Raw genomic sequence first — 12500 nt, forward strand, 5'->3', positions numbered from 1 at the left:
GTTTATTTAATTTATGTTTATTTATCTACCTCACTTGCTTTGGCAATGTTAACACATGTTTCCCATGCTAATAAATCCCTTAAATTGAGATTGAATTGAGAGAGAGAGCTAGCAAGAGAGGGAGAGAGAGACACAGACAGACAGGCAGGCAGACAGACAGAGAACAGGCAGACAGAGAGCAGACAGACAGATAGACAGGCAGGCAGAGAACAGGCAGACAGAACAGCCCAACCAACATCTTAGTTATACTACACTGATGTGTAGAGACAGACAGACAGACAGACAGACAGACAGACAGACAGACAGACAGACAGACAGACAGACAGACAGACAGAACAGCCCAACCCACATCTTAGTTATACTACACTGATGTGTAGAGAGAGAGAGACAGACAGACAGACAGACAGACAGACAGACAGACAGACAGACAGACAGACAGACAGACAGACAGACAGACAGACAGACAGACAGAACAGACAACCCACTCTTAGTTATACTACACTGATGTGTAGAGAGGTCAAGAGCCCAGACAGGCAGACAGAAGACAGACACTGCTGACAGACAGACAGACAGACAGAACAGCCCAACCCACATCTTAGTTATACTACACTGATGTGTAGAAGAGAGAGACAGATCAGACAGACAGACAGACAGACAGACAGACAGACAGACAGACAGACAGACAGACAGACAGATTGACAGAACATTGGCACATCTTAGTTATAGTTACACTAAATGCTGTATGTCACAGATCAATTGGACTCAGACAGTTCAGAGCTGTATGTCACAGATCAGACGATTGGCTAGTTCAGAGCTGTATGACAGATCAGACAGAGTTCAGAGCTGTATGTCACAGATCAATTGGACACTAGTTCAGCTGATGTCAATCAATTGTACATACAATTTTCCTGCCACGGTCACTGCCCATACAGGGCTGAGTCAAACCAATTAAAACTAAATGGCTGTAACCAGTGTCACAGATCAATTGGACTCGATTGGCTAGTTCAGAGCTGTATGTCACAGATCAATTGGACTCGATTGGCTAGTTCAGAGCTGAGTCAAACCATACAATGCTGAGTCAAACCATACAATGCTGAGTCAAACCATACAATGCTGAGTCAAACCATACAATGCTGAGCCAAACCATACAATGCTGACCCATAAAACTGTACCATACTGAGTCAAACCATACAATGCTGAGTCAAACCATACAATGCTGACCCAAACCATACAATGCTGAGTCAAACCATACAATGCTGAGTCAAACCATACAATGCTGAGTCAAACCTGAGTCAAACCATACAATGCTGAGTCAAACCATACAATGCTGACCCAAAAGCTGTACATACAATGCTGAGTCAAACCATACAATGCTGAGTCAAACATACAATGCTGACCCAAAATCTAAATGCTGAGTCAAACCATACAATGCTGACCCAAAACCATACAATGCTGAGTCAAACCATACAATGCTGAGTCAAACCATACAATGCTGAGTCAAACCATACAATGCTGAGTCAAACCATACAATGCTGAGCCAAACCATACAATGCTGAGTCAAACCATACAATGCTGAGCCAAACCATACAATGCTGAGTCAAACCATACAATGCTGAGTCAAACCATACAATGCTGAGCCAAACCATACAATGCTGAGTCAAACCATACAATGCTGAGCCAAACCATACAATGCTGAGTCAAACCATACAATGCTGAGTCAAACCATACAATGCTGAGTCAAACCATACAATGCTGACCCAAACCATACAATGCTGAGTCAAACCATACAATGCTGAGTCAAACCATACAATGCTGAGCCAAACCATACAATGCTGAGTCAAACCATACAATGCTGAGCCAAACCATACAATGCTGAGTCAAACCATACAATGCTGAGCCAAACCATACAATGCTGAGTCAAACCATACAATGCTGAGTCAAACCATACAATGCTGAGCCAAACCATACAATGCTGAGCCAAACCATACAATGCTGACCCAAACCATACAATGCTGAGTCAAACCATACAATGCTGAGCCAAACCATACAATGCTGACCAAACCATACAATGCTGAGTCAAACCATACAATGCTGAGTCAAACCATACAATGCTGACCCAGATATTTTCTTTTCCCATTGTCCTTCCCTGCACAGTTCGAGCTACTATTGTGGACACATGCCCAGAGGCCAGCACAGTTAACCCCTGTCAACAACAACAACAACAACAACAACAACAACAACAACAACAACAACACACTCTCTCCTGGATGGACCGACGGCCCAGTGGCGTGAACAGGGTAACGGTGTTGAGTTCTCACCATGTCGTCGCCACACTTTGTGCCCGACATGACGAGGCCTGGGTCAGGCATGTCGTCCCCCAGGTAGACATGGGTCCCCCGGCACAGGATTCGGCCCCCCTCTTGGAGGGGGATGTTGGTTTCTATGGAGACGGCATTGGTGCCTATTATTGGCCGGTTGGCTCCTCCTTGACACTGTATTTTGCCGCACTTAGCATCTCTGTAAACAACAACAACAAACAACAAACAACACCCCATTAATCACTAGATTAGAAAAAACAACTAAAGGTATTCACCTGAATGATATTTCATTGTTACTGGAGCTAGAGTCTTAGCTGTCAAATAACTTGACGTTCTCTCCAACCATCTACAACAGTGGTGTCAAAATGATTTCCTGGAGGGCTGTGCGCCTGCTGGTTACTGCGTTATTTCCTTTCAATTTGTATCAAATGAAGACCTAGACAACCAGGTGAGGGGAGTTCTTAATAAACTAATCAATGACCTTAATTGATCGATTAAGCACAATGGAGGAGCGAAAACCTGCAGACACTGCAGGGTTGAGTTTGACGCCACTGAACTACAGTAACTACTGTGTTGTTAGAACTACAGTAACTACTGTGTTGTTAGAACTACAGTAACTACTGTGTTGTTAGATCTACAGTAACTACTGTGTTGTTAGAACTACAGTAACTACTGTGTTGTTAGAACTACAGTAACTACTGCACTAAGTGTACTGTACTAGTCAAACTACAGTAACTACTGTGTTGTTAGAACTACAAACACTGTGTAACTACTGTGTTGTTAGAACTACAGTAACTACTGTGTTGTTAGAACTACAGTAACTACTGCACAGTGTTCTGTTGTGTAACTACTGTGAGTCAAACCATACAATGTTAGAACTACAGTAACTACTGTGTTGTTAGAACTACAGTAACTACTGTGTTAGACAGAACTACAGTAACTACTGTGTTGTTAGAACTACAGTAACTACTGTGTTGTTAGAACTACAGTAACTACTGTGTTGTTAGAACTACAGTAACTACTGTGTTGTTAGAACTACAGTAACTACTACTGCAGTAACTAGTGTTCTGTTGTGTTGTTAGAACTACAGTAACTACTGTGTTGTTAGAACTACAGTAACTACTGTGTTGTTAGAACTACAGTAACTACTGTGTTGTTAGAACTAACAGTAACTACTGTGTTGTTAGAACAGTAACTACAGTAACTACTGTGTTGTTAGAACTACAGTAACTACTGTGTTGTTAGAACTACAGTAACTACTGTGTTGTTAGAACTACAGTCAGAACTACTGTGTTGTTAGAACTACAGTAACTACTGTGTTGTTAGAACTACAGTAACTACAGTAACTACTGTGTTGTTAGAACTACAGTAACTACTGTGTTGTTAGAACTACAGTAACTACTGTGTTGTGAACTACAGTAACTACTGTGTTGTTAGAACTACAGTAACTACTGTGTTGTTAGAACTACAGTAACTACTGTGTTGTTAGAACTACAGTAACTACTGTGTTGTTAGAACTACAGTAACTACTGTGTTGTTAGAACTACAGTAACTACTGTGTTGTTTAGAACTACAGTAACTACTGTGTTGTTAGAACTACAGTAACTACTGTGTTGTTAGAACTACAGTAACTACTGCACACTACTGTTGTGTTGTTAGAACTACAGTAACTACTGTGTTGTTAGAACTACAGTAACTACTGTGTTGTTAGAACTACAGTAACTACTGTGTTGTTAGAACTACAGTAACTACTGTGTTGTTAGAACTACAGTAACTACTGTGTTGTTAGAACTACAGTAACTACTGTGTTGTTAGAACTACAGTAACTACTAGTAACTACTGTGTTGTTAGAACTACAGTAACTACTGTGTTGTTAGAACTACAGTAACTACTGTGTTGTTAGAACTACAGTAAACTGTGTTGTTACTGTGTTGTTAGAACTACAGTAACTACTGTGTTGTTAGAACTACAGTAACTACTGTGTTGTTAGAACTACAGTAACTACTGTGTTGTTAGAACTACAGTAACTACTGTGTTGTTAGAACTACAGTAACTACTGTGTTGTTAGAACTACAGTAACTACTGTTCTGTAACTACTTGTGTTGTTAGAACTACAGTAACTACTGTGTTGTTAGAACTACAGTAACTACTGTGTTGTTAGAACTACAGTAACTACTGTGTTGTTAGAACTACAGTAACTACTGTGTTGTTAGAACTACAGTAACTACTGTGTTGTTAGTGTTGTTAGAACTACTGAACTACAGTAACTACTGTGTTGTTAGAACTACAGTAACTACTGTGTTGTTAGAACTACAGTAACTACTGTGTTGTTAGAACTACAGTAACTGTGTGTTGTTAGAACTACAGTAACTACTGTGTTGTTAGAACTACAGTAACTACTGTGTTGTTAGAAACAGTACAGTAACTACTGTGTTGTTAGAACTACAGTAACTACTGTGTTGTTAGAACTACAGTAACTACTGTGTTGTTAGAACTACAGTAACTACTGTGTTGTTAGAACTACAGTAACTACTGTGTTGTTAGAACTACAGTAACTACTGTGTTGTTAGAACTACAGTAACTACTGTGTTGTTAGAACTACAGTAACTACTGTGTTAGAACTACAGTTAGAACTACAGTAACTACTGTGTTGTTAGAACTACAGTAACTACTGTGTTGTTAGAACTACAGTAACTACTGTGTTGTTAGAACTACAGTAACTACTGTGTTGTTAGAACTACAGTAACTACTGTGTTGTTAGAACTACAGTAACTAGTTGTTAGAACTACAGTAACTACTGTGTTGTTAGAACTACAGTAACTACTGTGTTGTTAGAACTACAGTAACTACTGTGTTGTTAGAACTACAGTAACTACTGTGTTGTTAGAACTGTAACTACTGTGTTGTTAGAACTACAGTAACTACTGTGTTGTTAGAACTACAGTAACTACTGTGTTGTTAGAACTACAGTAACTACTAGTTGTTCTACAGTAACTACTGTGTTGTTAGAACTACAGTAACTACTGTGTTGTTAGAACTACAGTAACTACTGTGTTGTTAGAACTACAGTAACTACTGCACAGTGTTCTGTTGTGTTGTTAGAACTACAGTAACTACTGTGTGTTAGAACTACAGTAACTACTGTGTTGTTAGAACTACAGTAACTACTGCACAGTCCTGTTGTGTTGTTAGAACTGTTGTTGTTAGAACTACAGTAACTACTGTGTTGTTAGTTACCACTGTGTTGTTAGAACTACAGTAACTACTGTGTTGTTAGAACTACAGTAACTACTGTGTTGTTAGAACTACAGTAACTACTCTGTTGTTAGAACTACAGTAACTAAATCACAGTGTTCTGTTGTGTTGTCAGGACTCTTTTCAACCCCAGTTTAGGTTCTGTTGTGTTAGGACTCTTTTCAACCCCAGTTTAGGTTCTGTTGTGTTAGGACTCTTTTCAACCCCAGTTTAGGTTCTGTTGTGTTAGGACTCTTTTCAACCCCAGTTTAGGTTCTGTTAGGACCTTTTCACCCCAGTTTACTGTTGTTAGGACTCTTTAGCCCAGTAGGTTCTACATTAGACTTTTAGCCCAACCCAGTCCTGTTGTTAGGACTCATTTCAACCCCAGTCCTACATTAGACTGTAGCCCAGTTGTGTAGCCCAGTCCTACATTAGACTGTTTTAGCCCAGTCCTACAGTAACTACAGAGTGTTGTCCTACATTAGTAGCCCAGTCCTACAGTACATTACTGACTGTAGCCCAGTCCTACATTAGATTAGACTGTTGTAGCCCAGTCCTACATTAGACTACATTAGACTGTAGCCCAGTCCTACATTAGACTGTAGCCCAGTCCTACATTAGACTGTAGCCCAGTCCTACATTAGACTGTAGCCCAGTCCTACATTAGACTGTAGCCCAGTCCTACATTAGCCCAGACTGTAGCCCAGTCCTACATAGACTAGAGTGGCTGTAGCCCAGTCCTACATTAGACTGTAGCCCAGTCCTACATTAGACTGTAGCCCAGTCCTACATTAGACTGAAAGCCCAGTAGACTGTAGCCCAGTCCTACATTAGACTTTCCCATTAGACTGTAGCCCAGTCCTACATTAGACTGTAGCCCAGTCCTACATTAGACTGTAGCCCAGTCCTACATTAGACTGTAGCCCAGTCCTACATTAGACTGTAGCCCAGCCCAGTCCTACATTAGACTGTAGCCCAGTAGCCCAGTCCTACATTAGACTGTAGCCCAGTCCTACATTAGACTAGCCCAGTCCTACATTAGACTGTAGCCCAGTCCTACATTGTTTTTCATTGTAAAAGGGTCTCAGTCAATCCCATTAGACTGTAGCCCAGTCCTACATTAGACTGTAGCCCAGTCCTACATTAGACTGTAGCCCAGTCCTACATTAGACATTGACTGTAGCCCAGTCCTACATTAGACTGTAGCCCAGTCCTACATTAGACTGTAGCCCAGTCCCAGTCCTACATTAGACTGTAGCCCAGTCCTACATTAGACTGTAGCCCAGTCCTACATTAGTTTTTCATTGTAAAAGGGTCTCAGTCCTACATCAGACTGTAGCCCAGTCCTACATTAGACTGTAGCCCAGTTGTTTCAGTCCTACAAGGGTCTCAGTCAATCCCAGTCCTACATTAGACTGTAGCCCAGTCCTACATTAGACATTACAGACTGTAGCCCAGTCCTACATTAGACTGTAGCCCAGTCCTACATTAGACTGTAGCCCAGTCCTACATTAGACTGTAGCCCAGATTTTAGCCCAGTCCTACATTAGTCTCAGCCCAGTCCCATTAGACAGTCCTACATTAGACTGTAGCCCAGTCCTACATTGACTTTTCAGTCCTAACATTAGACTGTAGCCCAGTCACATCCCAGTCAGACTGTAGCCCAGTCCTACATTAGACTGTAGCCCAGTCCTACATTAGACTGTAGCCCAGTCCTACATTGTTTTTCATTGTAAAAGGGTCTCAGTCAATCCCAGTCAGACTGTAGCCCAGTCCTACATTAGACTGTAGCCCAGTCCTACATTAGACTGTAGCCCAGTCCTACATTAGACTGTAGCCCAGTCCTACATTAGACTGTAGCCCAGTCCTACATTAGACTGTAGCCCAGTCCTACATTAGACTGTAGCCCAGTCCTACATTAGACTGTAGCCCAGTCCTACATTAGACTGTAGCCCAGTCCTACATTGTTTTTCATTGTAAAAGGGTCTCAGTCAATCCCAGTCAGACTGTAGCCCAGTCCTACATTAGACTGTAGCCCAGTCCTACATTAGACTGTAGCCCAGTCCTACATTAGACTGTAGCCCAGTCCTTGTTTTTCATTGTAAAAGCCCAGTCTCAGTCAATCCCATCAGACTGTAGCCCAGTCCTACATTAGACTGTAGCCCAGTCCTACATTAGACTGTAGCCCAGTCCTACATTAGACTGTAGCCCAGTCCTACATTGTTTTTCATTGTAAAAGGGTCTCAGCCCAGTCCCACATTAGACTGTAGCCCAGTCCTACATTGTTTTTCATTGTAAAGACTGGGTCCTACATTCTAGCCCAGTACAATAGCCCAGTCAGACTGTAGCCCAGTCCTACATTAGACTGTAGCCCAGTCCTACATTAGACTGTAGCCCAGTCCTACATTAGACTGTAGCCCAGTCCTACATTGTTTTTCATTGTGTTTTTCATTGTAAAAGCCCAGTCTCAGTCAATCCCAGTCAGACTGTAGCCCAGTCCTACATTAGACTGTAGCCCAGTCCTACATTGTTTTTCATTGTAAAAGGGTCTCAGTCAATCCCAGTCCTACATTAGACTGTAGCCCAGTCCTACATTAGACTGTTTCCTACATTGTAAAAGGGTCTCAGTCAATCCCAGTCAGACTGTAGCCCAGTCCTACATTAGACTGTAGCCCAGTCCTACATTGTTTTTCATTGTAAAAGGGTCTCAGTCAGTCCCAGCCCAGTCCTCAGACTGTAGCCCAGTCCTACATTAGACTGTAGCCCAGTCCTACATTAGACTAAAAGACTGTCAGTCCCAGTAGACTGTAGCCCAGTCCTACATTAGACTGTAGCCCAGTCCTACATTGTGTAGCCCAGTTTTCATTGTAAAAGGGTCTCAGTCAATCCCAATTAGACTGTAGCCCAGTCCTACATTAGACTGTAGCCCAGTCCTACATTAGACTGTAGCCCAGTCCTACATTAGACTGTAGCCCAGTCCTACATTGTTTTTCATTGTAAAAGGGTCTCAGTCAATCCCAGTCAGACTGTAGCCCAGTCCTACATTAGACTGTAGCCCAGTCCTACATTAGACTGTAGCCCAGTCCTACATTGTTTTTCATTGTAAAAGGGTCTCAGTCAATCCCAGTCAGACTGTAGCCCAGTCCTACATTAGACTGTAGCCCAGTCCTACATTAGACTGTAGCCCAGTCCTACATTAGACTGTAGCCCAGTCCTACATTAGACTGTAGCCCAGTCCTACATTAGACTGTAGCCCAGTCCTACATTAGACTGTAGCCCAGTCCTACATTGTTTTTCATTGTAAAAGGGTCTCCCAGTCAATTGTTTTTCATTGTAAAAGGGTCCCAGTCAGACTGTAGCCCAGTCCTACATTAGACTGTAGCCCAGTCCTACATTAGACTGTAGCCCAGTCCTACATTGTTTTTCATTGTAAAAGCGTCTCAGTCAATCCCAGTCAGACTGTAGCCCAGTCCTACATTAGACTGTAGCCCAGTCCTACATTAGACTGTAGCCCAGTCCTACATTAGACTGTAGCCCAGTCCTACATTGTTTTTCATTGTAAAAGGGTCTCAGTCAATCCCAGTCAGACTGTAGCCCAGTCCTACATTGTTTTTCATTGTAAAAGGGTCTCAGTCAATCCCAGTCAGACTGTAGCCCAGTCCTACATTGTTTTTCATTGTAAAGAGGGTCTGTAGCCCAGTCAGACTGTAGCCCAGACTGTAGCCCAGTCCTACATTAGACTGTAGCCCAGTCCTACATTGTTTTTCATTGTAAAAGGGTCTCAGTCAATCCCAGTCAGACTGTAGCCCAGTCCTACATTAGACTGTAGCCCAGTCCTACATTGTTTTTCATTGTAAAAGGGTCTCAGTCAATCCCAGTCAGACTGTAGCCCAGTCCTACATTGTTTTTCATTGTAAAAGGGTCTCAGTCAATCCCAGTCTGTAGCCCAGTCCTACATAGACCCAGTCAGCCCAGTCCTACATTGTTTTTCATTGTAGGGTCTCAGTCCCATTCAGACTTAGCCCAGTAGTCATTAGACTGTTGGTCTCAGTCAACATCCCAGAATAGCCCTACATTAGACTGTAGCCCAGTCCTACATTGTTTTTCATTGTAAAAGGGTCTCAGTCAATCCCAGTCAGACTGTAGCCCAGTCCTACATTAGACATTTTAACATTAGCCCAGTCTACATTAGACCAGTCCTACATTAGACTGTAGCCCAGTCCCAGTTTACATTAGACTGTAGCCCAGTCCTACATTGTTTTTCATTGTAAAAGGGTCAGTCAATCCCAGTCAGACTGTAGCCCAGTCCTACATTAGACTGTAGCCCAGTCCTACATTGTTTTTCATTGTAAAAGGGTTCAGATCCCAGTCAGACTGTAGCCCAGTCCTACATTAGTTTTCTGTATCAAAGGGTCCAGTCCTACATTAGACTGTAGCCCAGTCCTACATTAGACTGTAGCCCAGTCCTACATTGTTTTTCATTGTAAAAGGGTCTCAGTCAATCCCAGTTTCATCCCGTTGTCTGTCATTGCTGCCATTAAGTCAATTAAGAGACTGTTGATGAATGACTCAGGTCAACATCCCAGAATAGCACCCTATTCCCTTGTTTAGTGCCCTGCGTTTGAGCAGGGGCCATTGGGCACTGGTAAAGAGTAGTGCACTAAACAGGAAATAGGATTCGATTTGGGACACACCCACTAATGTCACACCCATTAATTAGCATTGAAACATTTTAACATTAAAACATTAAAAACCAGCACATGCTGAGAGACAGTGGATATGTGTACTGGTATGTCGTCTTACGGAGCTTCACACTTGGCAAAGGATCCCTTGGAGTCCTTCCCACAGTTCCCGTAGGGATCTCCTGCCGAGTTGACTCTCTCAAAGCAGATCCCTGGGGCGGGCTTGGCTCCTATCAGACATGGGGGACATATAACATCAGAGACAGACTGTAACTTCTCAGGCTTTATCTGATGTCATCTTTCTGTGGTTTCCTCACATCCTCCTCTCCTCGAGGCTCAAACCCCTCTCCTCACATCCTCCTCTCCTCACATCCTCCTCCTTCTCATCCTCCTTGGGGAGGAGTGGATTCGAGGCTCCTCTCCTCCTCTCATCCCTCCTCTCCTCGAGGCCCTCCTCTCCTCACATCCTCCTCTCCTCACATCCTCCTCCTCCTCACACCCATTCCTCTCAAGGCTCCTCTCCTCCTTCTCAAACCCATTGGGGAGGAGGTTTTTCATTGTAAAAAGGCTCCTCTCCTCACATTCTCAAACCCATTGGGGAGGAGGATCCAAGGCTCCTCTCCTCCTTCTCAATCCCATTCGGATTCGAAGCTCCTCTCCTCCTTCTCAAACCCATTGGGGAGGAGTGGATTCGAGGCCCCTCTCCTCCTTCTCAAACCCATTGGGGAGGAGTGGATTCGAGGTTCCTCTCCTCCTTCTCAAACCCATTGGGGAGGAGGGATTCAAGGCTCCTCTCCTCCTTCTCAAACCCATTGGGGAGGAGGGATTCTAGGCTCCTCTCCTCCTTCTCAAACCCATTGGGGAGGAGGGATTCTAGGCTCCTCTCCTCCTTCTCAAACCCATTGGGGAGGAGGGATTCTAGGCTCCTCTCCTCCTTCTCAAACCCATTGGGGAGGAGGGATTCGAGGTTCCTCTCCTCCTTCTCAAACCCATTGGGGAGGAGTGGATTCAAGGTTCCTCTCCTCCTTCTCAAACCCGTTGGGGAGGAGCGGATTCAAGGTTCCTGTCTCCCAGTCAAAGACCTAATGACCCATTGTTTTGAGAAGAAGATCAGATAGAGGTTGCCAAACCCAGGCTAGGGAAGACCCTGTTCTCTACTCAACCCCTCAGAGTGTCAGACCCATCTCTCTCATTTGACCCCACAACAGATCAGACCCTGTTCCTAATCTGAAATCAGACCCCTAGAAGCCCATCTCTCAGTGTTGTACAACAGCAAAATCAATCTGACCCCAGAGAGTGATCAGACCCTGTTCTCTACTCACCCTGTCCCCAGAGAGTGATCAGACCCTGTTCTCTACTCACCCTCAGACCCTCAGAGAGTGATCAGACCCTGTTCTCTACTCACCCTGACCCCAGAGAGTGATCAGACCCTGTTCTCTTCTCTGACCCCTCATCCCTGTCCCCAGAGAGTGATCAGACCCTGTTCTCTACTCACCCTGACCCCAGAGAGTGATCAGACCCTGTTCTCTACTCACCCTGACCCCAGAGAGTGATCAGACCCTGTTCTCTACTCACCCTGTCCCCAGAGAGTGATCAGACCCTGTTCTCTACTCACCCTGACCCCAGAGAGTGATCAGACCCTGTTCTCTACTCACCCTGACCCCAGAGAGTGATCAGACCCTGTTCTCTACTCACCCTGTCCCCAGAGAGTGATCAGACCCTGTTCTCTACTCACCCTGACCCCAGAGAGTGATCAGACCCTGTTCTCTACTCACCCTGACCCCAGAGAGTGATCAGACCCTGTTCTCTACTCACCCTGACCCCAGAGAGTGATCAGACCCTGTTCTGTACTCACCCTGACCCCAGATAGTGATCAGACCCTGTTCTCTACTCACCCTGACCCCAGATAGTGATCAGACCCTGTTCTCTACTCACCCTGACCCCAGAGAGTGATCAGACCCTGTTCTCTACTCACCCTGACCCCAGAGAGTGATCAGACCCTGTTCTCTACCCACCCTGACCCCAGAGAGTGATCAGACCCTGTTCTCTACTCACCCTGACCCCAGAGAGTGATCAGACCCTGTTCTCTACTCACCCTGACCCCAGAGAGTGATCAGACCCTGTTCTCTACCCACCCTGACCCCAGAGAGTGATCAGACCCTGTTCTCTACTCACCCTGACCCCAGAGAGTGATCAGACCCTGTTCTGTACTCACCCTGACCCCAGAGAGTGATCAGACCCTGTTCTCTACTCACCCTGACCC

General features: G+C 44.2%; 1 protein-coding gene across 1 annotated transcript in view; it reads right to left on the reverse strand.

Moving 5' to 3' along the window:
* The window catches only part of LOC127927537 (disintegrin and metalloproteinase domain-containing protein 12-like), a gene marked incomplete at its 5' end in the record, with an annotated part of 72843 nt that overhangs the window by 2225 nt on the left and 58118 nt on the right, over positions 1 to 12500 (reverse strand). The window contains 2 exons of the mRNA XM_052514003.1: positions 2319 to 2517; positions 10359 to 10467. Of these exons, the coding sequence (XP_052369963.1) occupies positions 2319 to 2517; positions 10359 to 10467 (308 nt within the window). The remainder of the gene's footprint in view (positions 1 to 2318; positions 2518 to 10358; positions 10468 to 12500) is intronic.

Source organism: Oncorhynchus keta, unplaced genomic scaffold, assembly GCF_023373465.1.
Source record: "Oncorhynchus keta strain PuntledgeMale-10-30-2019 unplaced genomic scaffold, Oket_V2 Un_scaffold_14_pilon_pilon, whole genome shotgun sequence".
Lineage (NCBI taxonomy): Eukaryota > Metazoa > Chordata > Actinopteri > Salmoniformes > Salmonidae > Oncorhynchus > Oncorhynchus keta.